At 45.2% G+C, this 21,873-nt stretch overlaps 1 protein-coding gene across 2 annotated transcripts in view; it reads left to right on the plus strand.

The window, feature by feature from the left end:
- ADCY8 (adenylate cyclase 8) overlaps positions 1-21,873 on the plus strand; it is a 184,935-nt gene that overhangs the window by 54,661 nt on the left and 108,401 nt on the right. For both annotated transcript variants that reach the window (XM_083144870.1, XM_083144871.1), the window contains exons 2-3: positions 5,902-6,051; positions 16,921-17,051. In XM_083144870.1, the coding sequence (XP_083000996.1) occupies positions 5,902-6,051; positions 16,921-17,051 (281 nt within the window). The remainder of the gene's footprint in view (positions 1-5,901; positions 6,052-16,920; positions 17,052-21,873) is intronic.

Raw genomic sequence — 21,873 nt, forward strand, 5'->3', positions numbered from 1 at the left:
CTAGTCTGCCCCCCTTTTTTTAAATGTTAAACCATATTTGATCCTTATTTAAGAATATCAATATACCAATCCCAAGCATGTTTACATTGTACTACTGTATTTGCCTCTACCACCTCTGATGGGAGGCTATTCCACTTATCTACTACTCTTTCTGTGAAGTAATTCTTCCTCAGATTTCAGCTGAATCTTCCTCCCTCTAGTGTCAGTGCATGTCCTCGTGTTCTGCTGCTCCTCTTCCTGTGAAGAATGTCTCCCACCTGTACCTTGTTAAAGCCCTTGATATATGTGAAAGTTTCTGTCATATCCCCCCTTTCCCTTCTCTGCTCTAAACTGTACATATTAAGATCTTTTAGACTTTCTGGGTAAGTTTTGCATTGTAGATCATGCACCATTTTAGTTGTCAGTAGTTTATGGGCAGAGTTAGATTCATGTGTCCTTTATTGCACTTGGGATTCTTAAGACTATTAACACACATAGGATGAGGAACTTGCTGTGTCCTATAATACACTCGGAATGAGGGTTTGCTGTATTCTGTAATACACTCGGGATGAGGTTCTCGCTGTGTCCTGTAATACACTCGAGATGACGGGCTCGCTGTGTCCTGTATTACACTCGGGATGAGGGGCTTGCTGTGCCCTGTAATACACTTCGGATAAGAGGCTTGCTGTGCCCTGTAATACACTTCGGATGAGGGTCTCGCTGTGTCCTGTAATACACTTGGAATGAGGGTCTCGCTGTGTCCTGTAATACACTTGGGATGAGGGTCTCGCTGTGTCCTGTAATACACTTGGGATGAGGGTCTCGCTGTGTCCTGTAATACACTTGGGATGAGGGTCTCGCTGTGTCCTGTAATACACTTGGGATGAGGGTCTTGCTGTGTCCTGTAATACACTTGGAATGAGGGGCTCGCTGTGTCCTGTAATACACTTGGGATGAGGGGCTCGCTGTGTCCTGTAATACACTTGGGATGAGGGGCTCGCTGTGTCCTGTAATACACTTGGGATGAGGGTCTCGCTGTGTCTTGTAATACACTTGGGATGAGGGGCTCGTTGTGTCCTGTATTACACTTGGGATGAGGGTCTCACTGTGTCCTGTCATACACTTGGGATGAGGGTCTCGCTGTGTCCTGTCATACACTTGGGATGAGGGGCTCGCTGTGTCCTGTCATACACTTGGCATGAGGGGCTCGCTGTGTCCTGTCATACACTTGGGATGAGGGGCTCCCTGTGTCCTGTATTACACTTGGGATGAGGGTCTCGCTGTGTCCTGTATTACACTTGGGATGAGGGGCTCGCTGTGTCCTGTAATACACTTGGGATGAGGGGCTCGCTGTGTCCTGTAATACACTTGGGATGAGGGCTCGCTGTGTCCTGTAATACACTTGGGATGAGAGGCTCGCTGTGTCCTGTAATGCACTTGGGATGAGGGGCTCGCTGTGTCCTGTATTACACTTGGGATGAGGGGCTCGCTGTGTCCTGTAATGCACTTGGGATGAGGGGCTCGCTGTGTCCTGTAATTCTGTAATGCACTTGGGATGAGGGTCTCGCTGTGTCCTGTAATACACTTGGGATGAGGGGCTCGCTGTGCCCTGTATTACACTTGGGATGAGGGTCTCGCTGTGTCCTGTATTACACTTGGGATGAGAGGCTCGCTGTGTCCTGTAATACACTTGGGATGAGGTCTCGCTGTGTCCTGTAATACACTTGGGATGAGGGGCTCGCTGCGTCCTGTAATACACTTGGGATGAGGGTCTCGCTGTGTCCTGTAATACACTTGGGATGAGGGGCTCGCTGTGTCCTGTAATGCACTTGGGATGAGGGGCTCGCTGCGTCCTGTAATACACTTGGGATGAGGGTCTCGCTGTGTCCTGTATTACACTTGGGATGAGGGGCTCGCTGTGTCCTGTATTACACTTGGGATGAGGGGCTCGCTGTGTCCTGTAATACACTTGGAATGAGGGGCTCGCTGTGTCCAGTAATACACTTGGGATGAGGGGCTCGCTGTGTCCTGTAATACACTTGGGATGAGGGGCTCGCTGTGTCCTGTAATACACTTGGGATGAGGGCTCGCTGTGTCCTGTAATACACTTGGGATGAGGGGCTCGCTGTGTCCTGTAATACACTTGGGATGAGGGGCTCGCTGTGTCCTGTATTACACTTGGGATGAGGGTCTCACTGTGTCCTGTCATACACTTGGGATGAGGGTCTCGCTGTGTCCTGTCATACACTTGGGATGAGGGGCTCACTGTGTCCTGTCATACACTTGGGATGAGGGGCTCGCTGTGTCCTGTATTACACTTGGGATGAGGGTCTCGCTGTGTCCTGTATTACACTTGGGATGAGGGGCTCGCTGTGTCCTGTAATACACTTGGGATGAGGGGCTCGCTGTGTCCTGTAATACACTCGGGATGAGAGGCTCGCTGTGTCCTGTAATACACTTGGGATGAGGAACTCGCTGTGTCCTGTAATACACTCGGGATGAGGGGCTCGCTGTGTCCTGTAATACACTTGGGATGAGGAGCTCGCTGTGTCCTGTAATACACTTGGGATGAGGGTCTCGCTGTGTCCTGTAATACACTTGGGATGAGAGGCTCGCTGTGTCCTGTAATGCACTTGGGATGAGGGGCTCGCTGTGTCCTGTATTACACTTGGGATGAGGGGCTCGCTGTGTCCTGTAATGCACTTGGGATGAGGGGCTCGCTGTGTCCTGTAATTCTGTAATGCACTTGGGATGAGGGTCTCGCTGTGTCCTGTAATACACTTGGGATGAGGGGCTCGCTGTGCCCTGTTTTACACTTGGGATGAGGGTCTCGCTGTGTCCTGTATTACACTTGGGATGAGAGGCTCGCTGTGTCCTGTAATACACTTGGGATGAGGGTCTCGCTGTGTCCTGTAATACACTTGGGATGAGGGTCTCGCTGTGTCCTGTAATGCACTTGGGATGAGGGGCTCGCTGCGTCCTGTAATACACTTGGGATGAGGGTCTCGCTGTGTCCTGTATTACACTTGGGATGAGGGGCTCGCTGTGTCCTGTATTACACTTGGGATGAGGGGCTCGCTGTGTCCTGTAATACACTTGGGATGAGGGGCTCGTTGTGTCCTGTAATACACTTGGGATGAGGGGCTCGCTGTGTCCTGTAATACACTTGGGATGAGGGTCTCGCTGTGTCCTGTAATACACTTGGGATGAGAGGCTCGCTGTGTCCTGTATTACACTTGGGATGAGGGGCTCGCTGTGTCCTGTAATGCACTTGGGATGAGGGCCTCGCTGTGTCCTGTCATACACTTGGGATGAGGGTCTCGCTGTGTCCTGTCATACACTTGGGATGAGGGGCTCGCTGTGTCCTGTAATACACTTGGGATGAGGGCTCGCTGTGTCCTGTAATACACTTGGGATGAGAGGCTCGCTGTGTCCTGTAATACACTTGGGATGAGGGTCACGCTGTGTCCTGTAATACACTCGGGATGAGGGCTCGCTGTGTTCTCCAACACACTCGGGATGAGGGGCTTGCTGTGTCCTGTAATACACGGGATGAGGGGCTCGCTGTGTCCTGTAATACACTTGGGATGAGGGGCTCGATATATTCTGTAATACACTTGGGATGAGGGCTCGTTGTGTCCTGTAATACACTTGGGATGAGGGGCTCGCTGTGTCCTGTAATACACTTGGGATGAGGGGCTCGCTGTGTCCTGTAATACACTTGGGATGAGGGTCTCGCTGTGTCCTGTAATACACTTGGGATGAGAGGCTCGCTGTGTCCTGTAATGCACTTGGGATGAGGGGCTCGCTGTGTCCTGTATTACACTTGGGATGAGGGGCTCGCTGTGTCCTGTAATGCACTTGGGATGAGGGGCTCGCTGTGTCCTGTAATTCTGTAATGCACTTGGGATGAGGGTCTTGCTGTGTCCTGTAATACACTTGGGATGAGGGGCTCGCTGTGCCCTGTTTTACACTTGGGATGAGGGTCTCGCTGTGTCCTGTATTACACTTGGGATGAGAGGCTCGCTGTGTCCTGTAATACACTTGGGATGAGGGTCTCGCTGTGTCCTGTAATACACTTGGGATGAGGGTCTCGCTGTGTCCTGTAATGCACTTGGGATGAGGGGCTCGCTGCGTCCTGTAATACACTTGGGATGAGGGTCTCGCTGTGTCCTGTATTACACTTGGGATGAGGGGCTCGCTGTGTCCTGTATTACACTTGGGATGAGGGGCTCGCTGTGTCCTGTAATACACTTGGGATGAGGGGCTCGTTGTGTCCTGTAATACACTTGGGATGAGGGGCTCGCTGTGTCCTGTAATACACTTGGGATGAGGGTCTCGCTGTGTCCTGTAATACACTTGGGATGAGAGGCTCGCTGTGTCCTGTATTACACTTGGGATGAGGGGCTCGCTGTGTCCTGTAATGCACTTGGGATGAGGGCCTCGCTGTGTCCTGTCATACACTTGGGATGAGGGGCTCGCTGTGTCCTGTAATACACTTGGGATGAGGGCTCGCTGTGTCCTGTAATACACTTGGGATGAGAGGCTCGCTGTGTCCTGTAATACACTTGGGATGAGGGTCACGCTGTGTCCTGTAATACACTCGGGATGAGGGCTCGCTGTGTTCTCCAACACACTCGGGATGAGGGGCTTGCTGTGTCCTGTAATACACGGGATGAGGGGCTCGCTGTGTCCTGTAATACACTTGGGATGAGGGGCTCGATATATTCTGTAATACACTTGGGATGAGGGATCGTTGTGTCCTGTAATACACTTGGAATGAGGGATCGTTGTGTCCTGTAATACACTTGGAATGAGGGGCTCGCTGTGTACTGTAATACACTTGGAATTAGGGTGGCCAATCCTGGGATCGCCTGATCCCGGGATTTGTCCCCTAAAATGCCGTAATTTCAAATCCAGGAATGGAGTTTCCAATTTCGGGACTAGACTGTGCATGCACAGTCTAATGCCGGGCAGCGTCTGAGCAGAGTCTCCTGTCCATGGCAGTGAGGCTCTGCACAGCATGACGATGTCAGAGGTCACGCTGCGCAGGCCACGCAGCTGCTTCATCCTGGGCATGTCGCGCTGCCCTCCCGCCTCCATGAGACCGCCCACCCACCAAGGCTTCATTTGCCCGCCCCCAGCTCCATTCGCCCGCCAACCCACCCGGTTCCATCACCCGCCCGGCCGCACCGCTCATTAAAGTAAATATGTGGGCTGCCGTGGTGGGTTTTTGTATTGGGGATGCCAATCCTGGGATTGGGCATTTTTCAATCCCGAATTCTGATGAAAACAGGGCGTGGACTGTACTTGCGACGCTACTGCAAGGCCATGCCCTTCCCGCTTGGTCACGCCCCCAAAATTTCGGCACATGCGCACTCAAATGTTGGCAGGTATGTTATATTACTAACAACATTGCATTTAAGCCAGGGTTGCCTACCCTCCCGGAATAGCCAGAAGGGTCATGGAAATCGGGTCCCCCTCCCAGCCTCCCGGAACGGGTGGCAACTAGCTCCCACAAAACACCCCCTCCTCGGCAGCCAGTAGGTAAGTATGATTTAAGCTATCCCTTATCCGTGTTTCATTTTTGCAGCATGAGTTTGGTGATATCGTTCGTGTCACCCCCCCCCCCCCCGTTACTCCCCGGAACTCTGTATCATCGCCGCCCTGACAAAACCGCCTTGAATTAAATCAGAGCAGATGACTGTTGCAGGCAAAAGCCTACATAAAGTATCACAGTGACATTTGTAGAGCTGTCGTTTGCTGCGCTCTATATTAGCATATTCCGCCCTGTACCGATTTAGTACGCACTATGTCTTACCGCGTGTGGCATTTTTCTTATTAGTTTTGTACTGGAGAAAAATATTTCTTTATGTGTCTTCTGGGACAGGAGTGACTTGAAACTTTCTTTTTATTTTACAGATTGTGGCACAAGCTGTGTTGTTTATGTGTATGAACACTGCAGGAATCTTCATTAGCTATCTGTCAGACCGGGCTCAGCGGCAAGCCTTTCTGGAGACCAGGAGATGCGTGGAAGCCAGGCTGAGGCTGGAAACTGAGAACCAGAGACAGGTATTTGTCTCAGCTGCTTCAAAGCTCCACTGCTTATTGCTGGAAATGAATTAATCTCTGATGTTCGGAGGAATCCAATATGTATAATACCTGTACTTCATCATCGGTTCCGTGCCGAGACAGAGTTTGCCGTCAAGAGTTATTTGTACCCATGCGGCACACTCCAGCTTTTGTGAACAAAATATATCACAACATGCAGTTTTATACAAAGTCAGATTAAGTACTTGCCAACAATAGGCTCTTGTTAGCAAAGCCAACAAAAACACACAACTGGGGAAAACCGTGATGCGCTGCAGGTGAGCCAGATGTAACGTGTACAGTGAAAGTTAGATTTGGGTGGTTTGCATTCAAACTGAAATCTACATTGCAGAGTAAAAATGCAGCTGTTATTATTTACCCTGCACAGAAAAAAATATTCCTCAGACAACTCTAAATATCTCTGCACATGTTTCAGCAGCCCCATCTGCAGTGCAGCATGGTGTTGCCTAGTTAGGTGCTTTTTTGCTTTGCTAACACAGAATACATTATAGAGGATTGCTTTCTACAAATGACAAACATTGCACAATGTTGTATTTATAGGGGCTTATTTGGAGACAGTCGGAAACATGATCACAATTTGCTATATTTTAAAAAGGCGCTACTCTAAGAACTGTTAGTACTCACAGCCAGGCACATCTGCAAAACAGACTGCAGCTCTGACTGCTCGTGTGAATTGCATCATTTTAGCCACACCCCTTCTGTATGGTCTTACGATTTCTGGTATTTTGAAGCTCAGGGGTGGGAACTAAAGATGTGGTGGGCCCAGTCCCGCCCCTGAGGTTGTAGCTGCAGCTTCTCTCTGGGCTTCTCCTGGTACTAGGCTGAGTTGAGATTGATGTATTGTAACTGAAGGGATAGCTTGTTGGGCAGTCCCGAAAATGCATAAAATTGCATTGTACAATAGAATGATGTCGAAGTGACTGATTGGACTGTGCACCAAGTGACTGGGCTTGAGACTTTATGGTGGCCATGTTAGTCTCACCCACACCACGACAATTACTGTAATTTCATTGCCCACTGTACTTGCATTAGTACCCATCACTGCCCCCCATCTCTAGTCGCAGAGTGTAAAAAAGTCGCAGATTTGGAAAAGTCACGCATGCTTGTGTCAAAAATGGCAATTCGAGGCAGAAAAATGTCTAAAATTGCATGAGACTGACTCTGAGTAAGGCCATAGTAACTACGCTGTATTTTGTGGGTGTTTAGAATTTTAAGAATTGTTTTTCTTTAAATAATGTTAAATAAATGAATAGATTTGTCATTGACATTGGTTCACCTTTCAAAATGGCTGCCACTTTCACCATAGTTACAGCCATCAGTATCCTAGATTTCTGAGTAAAAAATAAGTGGGGTATTTATTTTTTAAGAGTGAAACGACACAATTATTGCTGTGTTAATCTGTATTGGATGTGGTTTGATCTGTCAATGTTTATTGCTGGTTATGTTTATTAAAACACCTAGGGTGACATTCTATGCTTTGCGCTAAAAGCGCATGTTTTAATCGCGCACCACATCGCCGCAAATCGCCTTTTTCAAAATCGCACTTTTCAGCCAAAATTCGATTATTTAATGTGATGCGCATTGGAGGCTGAAAAGTGCGAAGAGGGGCGATTTGCAGCGAAGTGGTGCGCTGTATTTAGTCCTGAAAATGTGCGATTTTCATGTCTGAAAATCGCACATTTGCAGGACAGCGCAAAGTGTAAAAAAAAAAAAGAAAGTAACATCTCAGCGCATCTAGAGCAGAGATGTTTCCTCCTCGGCGTCTCTAGTTAGAATGATTTCTGGCCAATCAAGAGACGACTTTCTCGGCTCCTGATTGGCCAAGAAATCAGTCTGTGCAGAGACGCCGAGGAGGAAACATCTCAGCGCCGGTCAAAGTCCTGCGAGCCGGGTACCAGATGGGAGCAGCGCTGTCACCGGAGAGGAGTCCGAGGTCGCCGCCGGGGACCAGGTGAGTTGGATTTGCTTCCTTAGGTACCCCTGGGGACTACCTCGGATCCTGGACCCCGGATTCTGCAGCCCAGGAGCCCCAGAACCCCAGGACCAGCCCCGGAACCAGGACCAAGGCCCCGGAACCGGACTCTTCTGCCCTGGAGCCCCGGAGGACGGACCCAGGATCCAGGGACCGACCTACGGGCTCAAGGTAGGTAAGTATCAGTGTGTGTGTGTTTTGTGTGTATTAAAGTTTTATTTTACAGTGTGTCAGTGTGATTTTGTTAACTATTTTTTGCACTGCAGAACTACAAGTGCCAGCGGGCCCTTTAATGCCCCGCATGCTGGGACTTGTGGTTCCCCAAGTCCCAGCATGCGGGGTAGGCTTGCTGGGACTGATAGTTCGCCAGTATAAAACAATAGTTTTAATTCTTTTTTTTACACAAGTCATCAGCCCGATGCCCACCGGCCAGGGGCATCGGGGACAGCCCCGGACTATCAGCATGGGCTGGTAAGTCCTGGAGGGGGGGACCCCTTCATTGGGGGGGTCCCCACTTCCCCAGGACCCCTGCCCATGCTGACCAGCCAGGGGGTTAATGCTTTGGCCGCGGGAGCTTATATAATAAGTTTCCCCCGGCTGTGGCATTACCCTGCTGGCTGGTTGTGTCCGGTGCTGGTTCTTAAAATACGGGGAACCCCTAGTCACTTTGTCCCCCGTATTTTGGGAACCAGCGCCGGACCTTGAGCCTGGTGCTGGTTTCATAAAATCAAGGGGACCCCTATTTGTCGGGGACCCTGATTTTATGTCACCAGCACCGGCTCAGTGAGCCCGGGGCTGGTTAAACTCTGGCGGGGGACACCGCGCTCGTTCTTTTTTTTTTTTAACCCATTATTTTATTTTTTACAGCAGAACCCTGCACAGAACATTGCGATTTGTGCAGGGTTCTGGCTAATTCGCCTAACAGACCCTGGTCTGAAATAAGTGCGATAATTAGGCACCTAAAAAATGCGATGTGCAAATGCGCATTGCATTAAATAAGCGACTTGTATAGTTTTCTATACGAAAACATCTGGATGCGATAAAAATGCGAATTTATCTCGCATTTTTATTCAGCTTACCTTAACGCACATAATATGCGATTTCAGTCCCTTAGCGCATCCCATTAAATTAACGATTTAATGGGAAAATGCGATATCGCCATTTTGTGGCCTAATTACCGCAAAAAAACGATACTCGCAGAGCATAGAATGTCAACCCTAGTATCATGGCGCTTAAAGTATACTCTGGGTCATATTCATATTGGACTTTTTGAATCCCGCCCATTAGTTTGGTCGGGTTTAGCCGCTTTGCTTGCCTAAACCCGAACTTAATGCGCAATAAAAACAGCCATTTCACTATCGCCCCAAAATCGCCTGTCACTTTAAATGGGGAATCGGCTGTGAGAAAAATATTAAACTGGCCCTCTATGACTATGAAATTGTGATGTCTATGGTCCTGCTAGGAGGGGGGGTCAGCTGCAGAAGCGATATTGATGGCGTTGAATTAACTGATTCAAACTTCCAGGGCAGGAGAGGTGCCCCCTTGGGAGCAGGAGCCCAGCATTAGATTACTCCATTGCCTTGCAGGGTTACACCTCTGCCCAGGACTTGTATTGAATGAGCCTGCTTTAAGCCTATTATTCCTGCATGCCGCATTAATATACACTGCACTGGTGTATCACTGGGGATGCTCCTTCGAACAAGGACATCGTTGAGGGGAGAATAATGTTTAGGAATCACCCTCGCTACACCGAGCACACTCTTTTGGGCTAGAAGTTAGCGGCACGGAACATCTTGCCACTGTTTGCAACTATCGCTGAATACTAAACGTTAAATCTACATTTTGCACCTTCGCTAACTCCTGAAAGCAAAAAAAAAAAAGCGTCCCGGCACCTGAAGTTCTAATATTATTCTTGTTTGCTCCTGCATTTTAAATATGGTAAATCTTGACGTCTTTTCAGAGGATGCCATGCCAACAGGAGATTGTTGTGTGCCCCTGTGAGTCCTCTCCAATCTACAGGTGTTTCTATGGAGACCGTTTTCCTGGGATCGTCATGGCGATGGCATTTATAGAACACAAGCAGGAATGCAGCCAAAATAAAACTGGATGAGGGGAGTGTCCGCCTCAGTCACATTTCTCAGAGTTACGTGCGCCATGGTGACTAAGACGGCTCGAAATAACTCCCCGCCTACCGATTATAGGTATCTCCAAAGCCTACAGAATCATGTTGGACAAGGAGAGTTGGACGAAGTTGTCTGGCTCGCTAACATTGATGTACTACAGGACGGAGCCCCTACTTGCAAAGATATGTTGACATAGACACCCAAAAACATGAAAAACGCATGTCGACCTGTCCACCATGTCGACCTTTTCCCTGTTGACCTATTGACCCTGTGGACATTTTCGCTGCCGTCTTTTGGACCCTGTTGACCTTTTCACCATCGACCTTTGGACCCTGTTGACCTTTGACCAGACAATGAAGGTCAACATGCACTAGGCCTGCACTGACAAAAGACCGACATGCCTTTGATCGGCATTGCCAAAAGTTCCAGCCTTTTGTCATTGTTGAACTAATGCATGTCGACATTTTGGTGTTGACCTATTGACTGTCGTCATTCACAGTGATGACATTGCAATGTCAAATGGTTCTGGAGTTGTACATTCAGACTGTCAGCAACTATTTTCCAAATGGCAGCATGTTCGTTATGTCCACGTGCAATATGTTGACATGTTTAAAATGTCGACATGTTTAAAATTTGGACATTATGGATGTCTACATTATGAACATGTAAGTGTTAGCGCTAGGTAGTATGGTCAACATTCGCATCATTATTATGTTGGAAATGTTGAGATTATGTCAGTGTCGACCTAGCGAATGCCGACATGACAACTGTCAACTTTGAGACCCTGTTGACTTTCAGACCATATTGAATGTTGACATTATGGGGGTTATTTTGGTTGATTTGCAAGGCTGCGAATTCGCAGCCTTGCGAGCCCACCAAACCCCACCAAACCCCGCCATCATTCTGGCTGCCCCGCACCCACGCCATCGGGGCATTTGCATGAGAACGTCCAGAGTTCTTATGGGAACGCTTATGGAAACTAAAGTGTGAAAGCGGACAGCCGCTTTCACACTTTTTGGTCTGATTGGCAAGAGCAGTTGGTGGTCATGTAAATGCGCCCCATCAAGGCCCCCCCCCCCCCACCTCCTCCAATCCCCTGCTAAATTCCATTCACCAAGGGCTGGTCGGTTAAAAAACACAGGTCCAGCCAGTGCTGATACGGGCCAGAACAATCTGGAATACATGGTTATACCCAGTGACATTTTAATACTGATCAATCTGTAATTGCCGAAAAATTGGCCACGGGGGAAGCCTGTAGAGGAGGCACTAATCCACAGTTCAGTGGGGGGGGGGGGGGTGTTTGAGCGGACCCTGAGGTAATCAAGCTCCATCCCCATTTCAGCCAAACACTGTGAAATAACGAGATTCGCTTCATTTTAGCCACACCCCCTCCCCGAACTGTTGTAAGCACTGGGGTAATTCGGGGTGGAAGGCGAGAGGTACAGAGGTCAGAGGAAAATGCTGGGATACTTTCCAAACTTTCTGGGGGGGGGGGGGGGAGGGGACCCGATTTTCAGTAGCCTCTCGGCCTTTCTGGGAGGATAGTACGGTATGTCGTGGTAAGATGCCCCATATGTGAATCTGACCTTATAATTTTTATTTATTTTATTTTTGTGGATCTGATTTTGTAATTGCTTTTTGTGGTGATCTGGATTGTTCAATTATTTTCTGTTTTTTTTTTTATTCTGGATCCTACGGTTGCAGAACTTGGTCTCAGATACAGTATTCTTTTCTTGGCAAGGCAACGCCCATTGCATCGAGGCCACACCTCCATTTTTTTACTGTTTGTAACAGGAGCCATTTCCTAGAAACCTGTGTAAGGTTAAAGCGTTTCGGGGGGGATATGAGGCTCTAGAATAGCCGAGACCGGTGATGTCCACTGTGGGTTACAGCAGGGCAGTGCTGCTAACCGGTGAGAAATATCACGTTACTGTAAAGTCTCGTGAACCTCGTCACAACAAAATCTAATTTTGCCGATGACGTTTTCATCACATGAGAAACGAAGGCTCAGATGTCGCATTGTCACCAGAACTGCTAACATTAGGATTTAGCCAGTCCATGGTTCCAAATGCAAAAGTCATTTTGACAATTTTTGTAACAGGCAACATTTTTTCATGTCTAAAAGTTTTCCTCTTACTCTGCATGTACAGTAAGTGTCCTATATCAGATATATATATCTGTCTCCCGGTGTAGTAGTACTGATACAGTAGGTTGCATCACTAGAGTGACCTTGCCTGCATAGTGTATATACTGCTGGTGCAAATATACGCGAACGGGCGCACACATTGCAAAAGAAAAAACAGTAGCAGGTGTAATACCTGTAGCTCAGATTAGCGCAGCTGCACCGGTACCTAAAGGGCTTTGTGGGACACGGTATATTAGGTGGACAGTTCTTATGTCGACATGCATCAGGTCAATATGAGAATGCCGACATGGTCACATCGTTGACATGCTTAGCATACTGTTAGTGACCATATCAATATTCGTCATGTCTACACGGATGACTTGTCAACGTAATAGAATGTTGACTTACAGTAACGTCCCTGTGAATTTGCAGCCTTGCGAGTCCACCATACCCCGCCCTGTGAATGGTGGCCTGTCCGCCACCCATTCGCAAGGGCGATTCCCTCGCGGGGCCTGCGAGTGGATCTTACACAGTACCATCCATTCACAGCCTAGTGGGATCCACCCACATTATTCGATGATCCGCGACCATATATGTGCACGCATATAAATGTGATTTTCAAGTATATGTATATACTGTAGGTGATTTTCACCTATATACATATATATATATATATATATATATATATATACATATATATATATATATATACTAGAGAGTCCACACTCAATATAACTCAATCAGAGAGGGGTTGCTCCAACAGATGAATAAACATCACAACATATCATAGGTTAAATGGGCACTTACCAAGGTCAAGGTTTCAAAAGTTATATTTATTATATCAGAGAAGACATACCATCCAACGTAACGTGACGTTTCGGTCTACCACAGACCAGCATCAGGAATTATACAACCATAGTAATCCACATACATCAGATAAGCAACCTGGCATCCATCATCCAAAGAGGGTACATTAATTTTGCCAGCCAAAACCTGTGTAAAACAAAAAAGGGGTGGAAATCGATAAATATTAGATAACAGTGTAGGTGTCTTTTACTGTCTAAAATGAAAATGATTTCTTCAAACAGCCAACTAGTGCATTTAATAAAAAAAAAGTAAAAAATGTATTAATACAATAATTATATTTGGGATTTTTAAAAATTGGAAAATGTTGGGGTAATTTAAGGACACTTCCAACTGCAAAATATAAAAACACCTGTCCCACCCATACAGCACCCCCATATACCTGTCCCATATTCCTTTAATCCATTAGGGCACTTTGCAGAATTTCACTCCGATGCTCCAAGTAATTACTGGCCCAATTAAGATATTTGAATGCTTCCAATTGAATAACTAATTATCGTGTGATCCCAGAGGTTTTGAGACAAGTTCCACCAATTTTACATCTAAATAACGTTTTTTTTTGTAAATTTTGCACTGGTTCTGAATACACACAAAAAAAAGGCATCATTTTTAAAAAAAAATTGTAATAACTAATTGAATTCGGAAATCCCTGCGGCTGCCCACAATGTCATGTTCCTTTGGTTAAAAAAATAACGTTTTCGATTGAATTTTCCCCCTATTGTGAAATGTATTTGGTTGTTCCTAAATGAAACCCTTTAAGTGCCAAGTGAATTTGTCAAAATAGGTGTGAAAAATTGCCAAGCAAACATTTTCATCCATCATAATGACCTGTAATGTTTACCTTATACAGTAAAATATCTTTTTTACAGAACATTTTTTTTATTTAGATTTATATAACAAATTTGAGCAACACTGGCATTTTTAGCGGATATCTTGAACATTTCTTACTGAGATGTTGGAACTCAAAATGTAAGAAATTAAAATTCAGATGAACCGGTTCCCTGGATTCCGTTGCTAAAATAAGAGCAGATGAAGTCCGTTCTCTGCAGATTTAAGAAACATTAGCCGTACGTGATTGGGAAATTCTGTTTTCCTAAAATGTCACTGTCAGAAATATTGAGCAGTGTTTAAAAAAAAAACTCACCTCCAACCTCATATGTCAACACATGGGTGCAGAAGACTGCTCTTAGCAACCATTGTTCATTGTGAATGTAACTAATGAATCACACATTAAGGGTAATGACACAATAACACCCAATAACGATCTCCTGCAGGACTGTAAACATGCGGGAAATCAGGGCTTTGATTGTCATCGCTGGAACCTTTTATCCCGCCAGCGCCTGACTTTTCCGTGACGTTATTCCCACTGTAGAGCATAAATTGGATCCTACTCACTTTAGTAATTATGTGCAGAAACATCAAGGGTCATAAGTTTCCCTCCTGGCAGTATAAAGAGGATAATTCAACTTGCTTAAATTGAATTGTTGAATAAGTTTATCTCTTGCAGCCGACCACAATCGAGTATTGTTTTGTGCCGTTAAGAAGATTTTTTTCTTCGTCTAGAGAAGAAGAGAGTTTTAAGATAATGTTGTAAATTGATCATAGGGGAGATCGGAGTATTAATATTTAAGATTTTGTCACAGCCAAAAGCCGCTGACCGGAGAAAACCGGCTTTATAAATGTTTCACAGAAACAAGCTCTTTTAATTCTAGAGATATCCAGTAAGTGCTCATTTTGTCGATGTTTACAGCTGGGTTTTGCCGGCAAACGCAAGACAGTCGCTGAGATACAGATGCAGCCTAATGGTGTGTACACACGGTAAGATGTGCCTTAAGATCCTATCCACGATCCGATCAGATCGGATCGTGGATAAGATCTTAAGGCACATCCGATTTGCATCCTATCTTGACTATATAGTGCAGATCTGCACTATATAGACAAGGCAGCCAAGACGTTCTGGCTTCCGATACGTGAACGCGCATCGGGATCGCAAGGGTTAAAACCGATATATCGTCAACATCGGAAAGGAAATCAGACCGTGTGTACACAGCATAAGTCATCGCAGATGAATGAATTAGGTTTCCGGCAGTGTAGGGTTTGGCTATGTGAGCAGGGGATTAGGCTATGGGAAAGGAAGGTTAGAAACTAGCAGGAGGGTTAGGGGATTCCAAATACCCCCCCACCCAGTTTGAGGCACAGTGTTATGGCTATGAGGATAAGCAGTGGGCTACCTGCTCTGGCCTGGTGGGAAAGACAGAAATAGAGAATAGCATTACTTCCTCACAGCGCTGAGGTCATGGTTTCGATTCCCACCATGGCCCTAACTGTGCAGAGTTTGTATATTCTCCCCGTACTTGCGTGGGTTTCCTCCGGGTACTCCGGTTTCCTCCCACAATCCAAAAATATACTGGCAGGTCAATCGGCTCCCAACAAATTAACCCTAGAATGTCTGTGTGTACATGTGGTAGGGAATATAGACTGTAAGCTCCACTGGGGCAGGGACTGATGTGAATGTTCAAATATTCTCTGTACAGCGCTGCGGAATATGTGTGCGCTATATAAGTAACTGGTAATAAATAAAACTGTACAATTGATGGACCATTTAGGCGCAAGACCAAAGTGATTTTCAGTGAAGAGCACAGTTGATTAAATTAATATGGTCCATTGATTTCATGTAGTTTCCTTTAATGGTTCCTCAAAGAATGCTGCGGATTTTGCATCAATAATATATATTTTAGTGGTAGAAAAAGTAGGTTAGTGATGTATTAAACGAACAACAAAATAATTAAACATTAACATTTATCGATGGTTAATTAAATGTCCTATTAGGCTAAAAATGGCCCATTCACCTCAGCATGGAGAGTGTCTCAATCTGGTCTCCAGCTTTCCGTGAAGTCGGTAACCTCATCCTCAATGCAGCGTAGAATTAATAGAATTGGAATGGTTACTGTAACCATAGAAACTAATTTCCCGAGGATGCAGCCAATTCACCGGGAACCAATGACATTGTTGTAACTTGTTATTTGTGTTACTTTTGTATATTCATGTGCATCGGTGACAACTGTTATAACCCTTGTGCTGACATATTATATACTGTATTATCCTAGTCAGGAAAAGAAATGTCAATAAGAAGCAAAACTGGGTAACAACAATTAAAATTCCTTATACAGAGCTGCTAATAGGTAGACAGTGCTGAATGTCAACATGTTCAAATGGTTGACGTTGATGGTCGACACACGCTTTTTGATTTATGGTTTTTAAAAGTCATCATTCACCATCATTTGTTGGCTACAACTGTCCCGAGCGCAACAGTAGCGGAGTGAGGCACCGGGCAAGGAGCATGGCGTTGGAAGCGGTACACTAATTATGGTAACAGGGTTTTAATTGGTCAAAAGACTGTTGCCCTTTTCTGCGTCGGCCACGACCATGTCAGATTATTCTCTATGTCAACCTTTTGTAACTATCCAACTTTTCAGGTGCCTACTTTTTACACATTGACCTTTGACCCTGTCAACCTTTTTAACCTCTTGCATTTCAACCATACCAGATGGGGTTATTGACAGTTGACCTACTTGATTGTCGCAATAATACACCCCCACTCCCCCTGAAATGCAGGTGTTTTACTAAATTATTATTATACTGTAAAACAAAGGATTAACGATGAACCCTACTTATAAAATGATTCTACTTTATGACATCCAATAAATTACCCTTTAACCTTATCGTTTCCTCGCCCTGTCTTGCAGGAAAGGCTCGTCCTCTCCGTATTACCTCGATTCGTTGTACTTGAAATGATAAATGACATGACCAATGTAGAAGACGAACATCTACAGCATCAGTTTCACAAGATTTATATCCATCGCTATGAAAATGTCAGGTAAGACTTGCGTTATATACCTAGTTAGCGCTAATGAGGAACAATTTAATTGGTGTACTGTATAGCAATGGGATATTTTTGATTTCCATATTAGAAATCATTTTTTTTTTCCTTGTGTCTTTGTTAAGGTTTATTTTTCTTGGTGAGTACTCCTTGTGTGTTGGTGGGTGTGGCTAAAACTGCCTGTAGCCAATGAGATCAGTGGACTGGTCACAGCAGGGGATGCAGGAAAAATGTTGATATCTTTAAGCTTAGCTCTAGGGTTAGGGTTAGTCTACAGTTGAGTTAAAAAAAAAGGTCAACAAATTTTTTTAAATACATTTCCAATCAGACCCAGTGTTTGTAACAAGCTTATTTTAAACTTTTACACGGTCCCATGTGTTTTGTGTAACCAATAATTTATTAAAGATTTTTTCAGTCCCATGTGAGTTTATTTAATGATAACGTTTGATATTTATCGCCCCTCGTGAGTTCAGGTTACTAAGTTACGGACCAGAAGCTGTTTCAAAAATATATATTCTACCCAGTTTTTCTGGACCTTTCTATGTATCTCTAAACTTATATTACTCGGCTGATTGCCGTATTGTAAGAAGGGTTTTCAGATTTCAGTCTTTTGTTCTGGGAATTATGTGTTATTTATCCATTTTTCACATGCAATAAAATCAGTGGTTTTTAAGAATGAATGCAAAGTTTCCCAAATGCGGTCCTTAAGGCACCACAATTTTAGGTAAGCTCGGCCAGAGGTAACGCAATCACCTTGTTTCAACCATCAGTGCTGAACCACAGATTTACTTAAAACCTGGAGCGTTGTAGTGTCTTGAGGAACACGTTTGGGAATCTCTACATTAATAAATATTTATGCTATAAATTAACATATCTTAGTTTCAATTTAAACATCTTAAGGAGAGGGTGTTAGAGGATGGGTGCCAGGGTTGAGAAGAGGGGAGGATTTCCAGAATAGGGTCTCAACCCACCACCCCATACTAACCTACTCTCCCATAAGGTTTGGGAGACTTAAGAAAAACAGTAAGTCCCTCCAGCCCCAGACCATCACCATTAACTGCAGGGGAATCAGAGCTTAGGAGTGGACTCCAACATGTTTAGATGCCCTTTGAGTCTCAATAGAAACACTTTTCCAAAATTGGAATATCTCATACCTCCCAACTTACAGGGAGACGGAGGAGGGACACAGGGATGCGCACCGGAGACGCGTCGAAAATTTCTGGGGACGTGTCATAATTAAAGGGGCGTGGCCTATACTCGCAGCTCTCCCGCGGTAATCAGGACTGGTGGGAGGTATGATATCTTTACTCCAGCAATTTACAGGATCCCAAACAGCAATGGATGTGCAGCTGCATTTCTGTACACGTGCGTATGGCAGATGCGTGCGGGCAAGGCAAACAGACTGTTGCTGGGTGTAGGCACCCAAGGCTGTGGCCAGGGGGCATGATGCGGCCATGGGAATGCCCAGCGTTTCATGGGCGTTCCCATGTAAATGCTGGGCGTTCCCATGGTAATCGGGCCGCAACGTCGGTGATGGGGTCACTGGATGTCAGCTGCCTGCCCACATCCTCCCGAGTATGCACACAAATTTAAGTGACCTGAGAGTCCCTTAGACATGCATCATCATTCGATGGTCGGGTTCTGGTTGACTCGCAAGACTCGAATTCGCATCTGAATGAATCAACCAGAAAAAAACCCTAAATCTGTACGTGATTATCTCTGCGCTATTATGTTGTATCCTGTAGAGATGACTATTCGTTTATTCTAGTTTACTGGGATGATTTATATTTCTGGATTACTTTTGGTGCAGTAACATAAAGCAGTATTATATACCAGCCTCCTATAATCTGCTTGATGTTAGAGGATACTGTCCTTGTCTTTGTGAACACAGGCTATTTTTGTGCACATCTGCCGGTCGCTGAGACAGATTGGGATGTAATAGGATAACGCATTTGTACCGTTATTGCAAAAAAACAACCACACACATAAAATAACAGGCCTATTTTTACCTTCTGCGATCACAATTTGCATGAACGCTTTATATTTCCTCTTCGATGTTGTTGCAAGGTTTTCTAAACTGAATAGAATTGGCCACCCTGCCCCTTTAAGAAGCCCAGGTCAGGGTAAAACTAGTATCCGCACCGCACCCCCCTACTTTCCTCACGGCAGCCATGAAAACCATCGGTCACAGTGTCAGATTAAGCCTTCAGGGGACCCGGGGCACTTTAGACAGGGAAGCCCCCTTGCACTTGTTACTGGTCACAAACTGCGTGGGAGAATATTACACTGTCAAAACAAAGAGTAAAGGCAGTATAAACTTGGTCAATGGGTAACTGCAGGGGATATATATATATAAATATATATATATATATATATATACACACACACACACCCTGTGTTTGTCCCTCTGCACCTTACTCTGTAGGACTGTAGGAGACCTCACAGTCCCAGTGCTGCCTCTGATTAAAAACCCTCCCATGACTAGGCTGCTGCTGCTGTCCTCCATGGGCCTGAGGAGCATGTAATGAGCTCCACCAATCAGAACTCAGCACAAACCTCTCAGCCCCTGCCCTCTTGTGCAAAGTGTCATGGGACTTAGTCAACTCGCAGTAATGCACTGCACACTTGTGCAGTCAGTGTGCCTTGGCTCCCGATGCTCAGCACCATTAATCATTGTGGCATTGGCAGATAGGTGGAGCTGCAGCACTACCCCACTCCCATGCACAAAACCTTTAGCTAAAAAACAAAACAAAAAAAAAACAATGTTTAAATAAAAAAAATACATGCCAACCATAGGGGGCCCCTAGCTAATGGGGGGCCCAGGGGCACTGACCCTTTTTGCCCCAGCTTTAATCCGGCCCTGATCGGTCAGCATGTTTAACCCATCATCTTACTATCCACCAGATATGAACATGATGTGCTTATTCAATGCACTCCGCATTATTGATTTTACACTATAAGGATCAGACTGTGCTGTTGGTTGGTTGGGTGGTTTGAGCTTTTTATTGACCATAGTTAGCAATTATTGTAACCTGTAAATCCATATTTGATGTAATATGTTTCATGCACACTGCCTTTTAGTTTCAAAGCAAAAAAATAACAATTCTATTTACACGCTTAACAACATCTAACCTCAAGTGCACTATCTCATTACAGGACTAATAATAATTAGGAAATATTATGTACAGTCAAAGGAAGACATATATTTTTTTAAAACCCTTTTACACACAGAACTCTGGCAAAGAGCATTCAAAAGGTTTTTAAATAAGTTGCCGGCTGATTGATTGATTGGCTGGCTGCAGTAAGGGTCTTGGGGGTTCCCTGCATTGATCATTTGGCGGTGGACAGTGTTAGTAAATTAACATGTACATAAAGAAGAAAAGATTATTGTACTTCCCATTGAACTGGGACAGATTTAGATCAAATGTTTTATCTTACAGTATGTATATAATAGTATCAATACTGGAATGAAGAGACAGTAGGTCTAACCTGGGACCCCTCCCACCATTGTTAATAGTATCAATACTGGAAAGAAGAGACTAGGTCTAACCTATGACCCCTCCCACCATTGTTAATAGTATCAATACTGGAATTAAGAGACAGCAGGTCTAACCTGGGACCCCTCCCACCATTGTTAATAATGTTACTTGGTGATATAGTAAGATAGTGGGGAAGGCAGAAAAAGAAGGTGGGGAGAAATAGTTGGGACAAGTAGACATACCACGAGGATAAGATAAATGACTGATGACCAAGGTAGACTAACGGAATGGTAAAGAGCTTGGTGACTACAGTTAATGCCAAGACATTTAAAATCAATCAATTATTACTAGCTCCTCCCACCATATAACTGTTTGTCATTACACGTTTCTCCCATTATAACACTGTTACCTGTCTTATTAAAAGCTCATCCCAATATAACACTGTTACCCGTCTAAGGCTCCTCCCACCATTACACATTTACCTGTCTGTACAGGCTCCTCCCACCATAACACTTTTAAAAGCTGATAATTGCCATTACAATTTACTCTGTCTTTACAAGCTCCTCCCACCATAGATAGTTACCTGTCTGTCATTACAAGCTCCTCCCACTATTACACTTTTTCAATACCCTCCTTCTGTACCACAGTAAACAATATGTGCAGTGGAAGTGTGGGAAGCAGCACCACCCCTTTCCCTGCCACTTGAACTCACACTGCGGGGTGACAGAGTGAAGGGCGGATGGCATGAGACCAAAACAATAGACAACATGTGGGGGAGGGGACAGTCTAAATGACTGTGAGGGTGAATTCCCTAAGTCCCAGGAGCAGTCCTGTAGGTGGGAGGATCAGTGATTTCCAGATTTCGACTTAAGATGTTTGCAAATACTTCAAATACTAGTTTAAATCCCCATAAAAAATGACGGCTTCTGCATTGTACTTTCACTTTGAGCTGTGACAGTTTTTACTTTCAGCTTTTAGTCCACAAACTCTCCACCCCACCCCCAGTGCCCTATCTGTTCCTACACCCAATCTCTGTCTTCACTGCTCCATCTCTCCATATCCAGCAAGGGTGTAACAGATCAGTGAGTGTTCCTCAATCGCAGCACACAAAGGAGTAATGTGGTCTGTTGAGTGGCCTCTATTGGTCACTAGTGGTACTTCATCACATAGGGGGGAGGAACCCTTAGCCACATATATATATATATATATAATTATTTTTATTATTATTGCCGTTTATTTATATGGCGCCACAAGGGTTCCGCAGCGCCTTGTACGTAGATGAGCAAATAACAATACAAGAAAGATTGTGATTGACAGTACAAATGCAAATTAGGACAAGG

Source organism: Crinia signifera, chromosome 5, assembly GCF_055691185.1.
Source record: "Crinia signifera chromosome 5, ASM5569118v1, whole genome shotgun sequence".
NCBI classification, from domain to species: domain Eukaryota; kingdom Metazoa; phylum Chordata; class Amphibia; order Anura; family Myobatrachidae; genus Crinia; species Crinia signifera.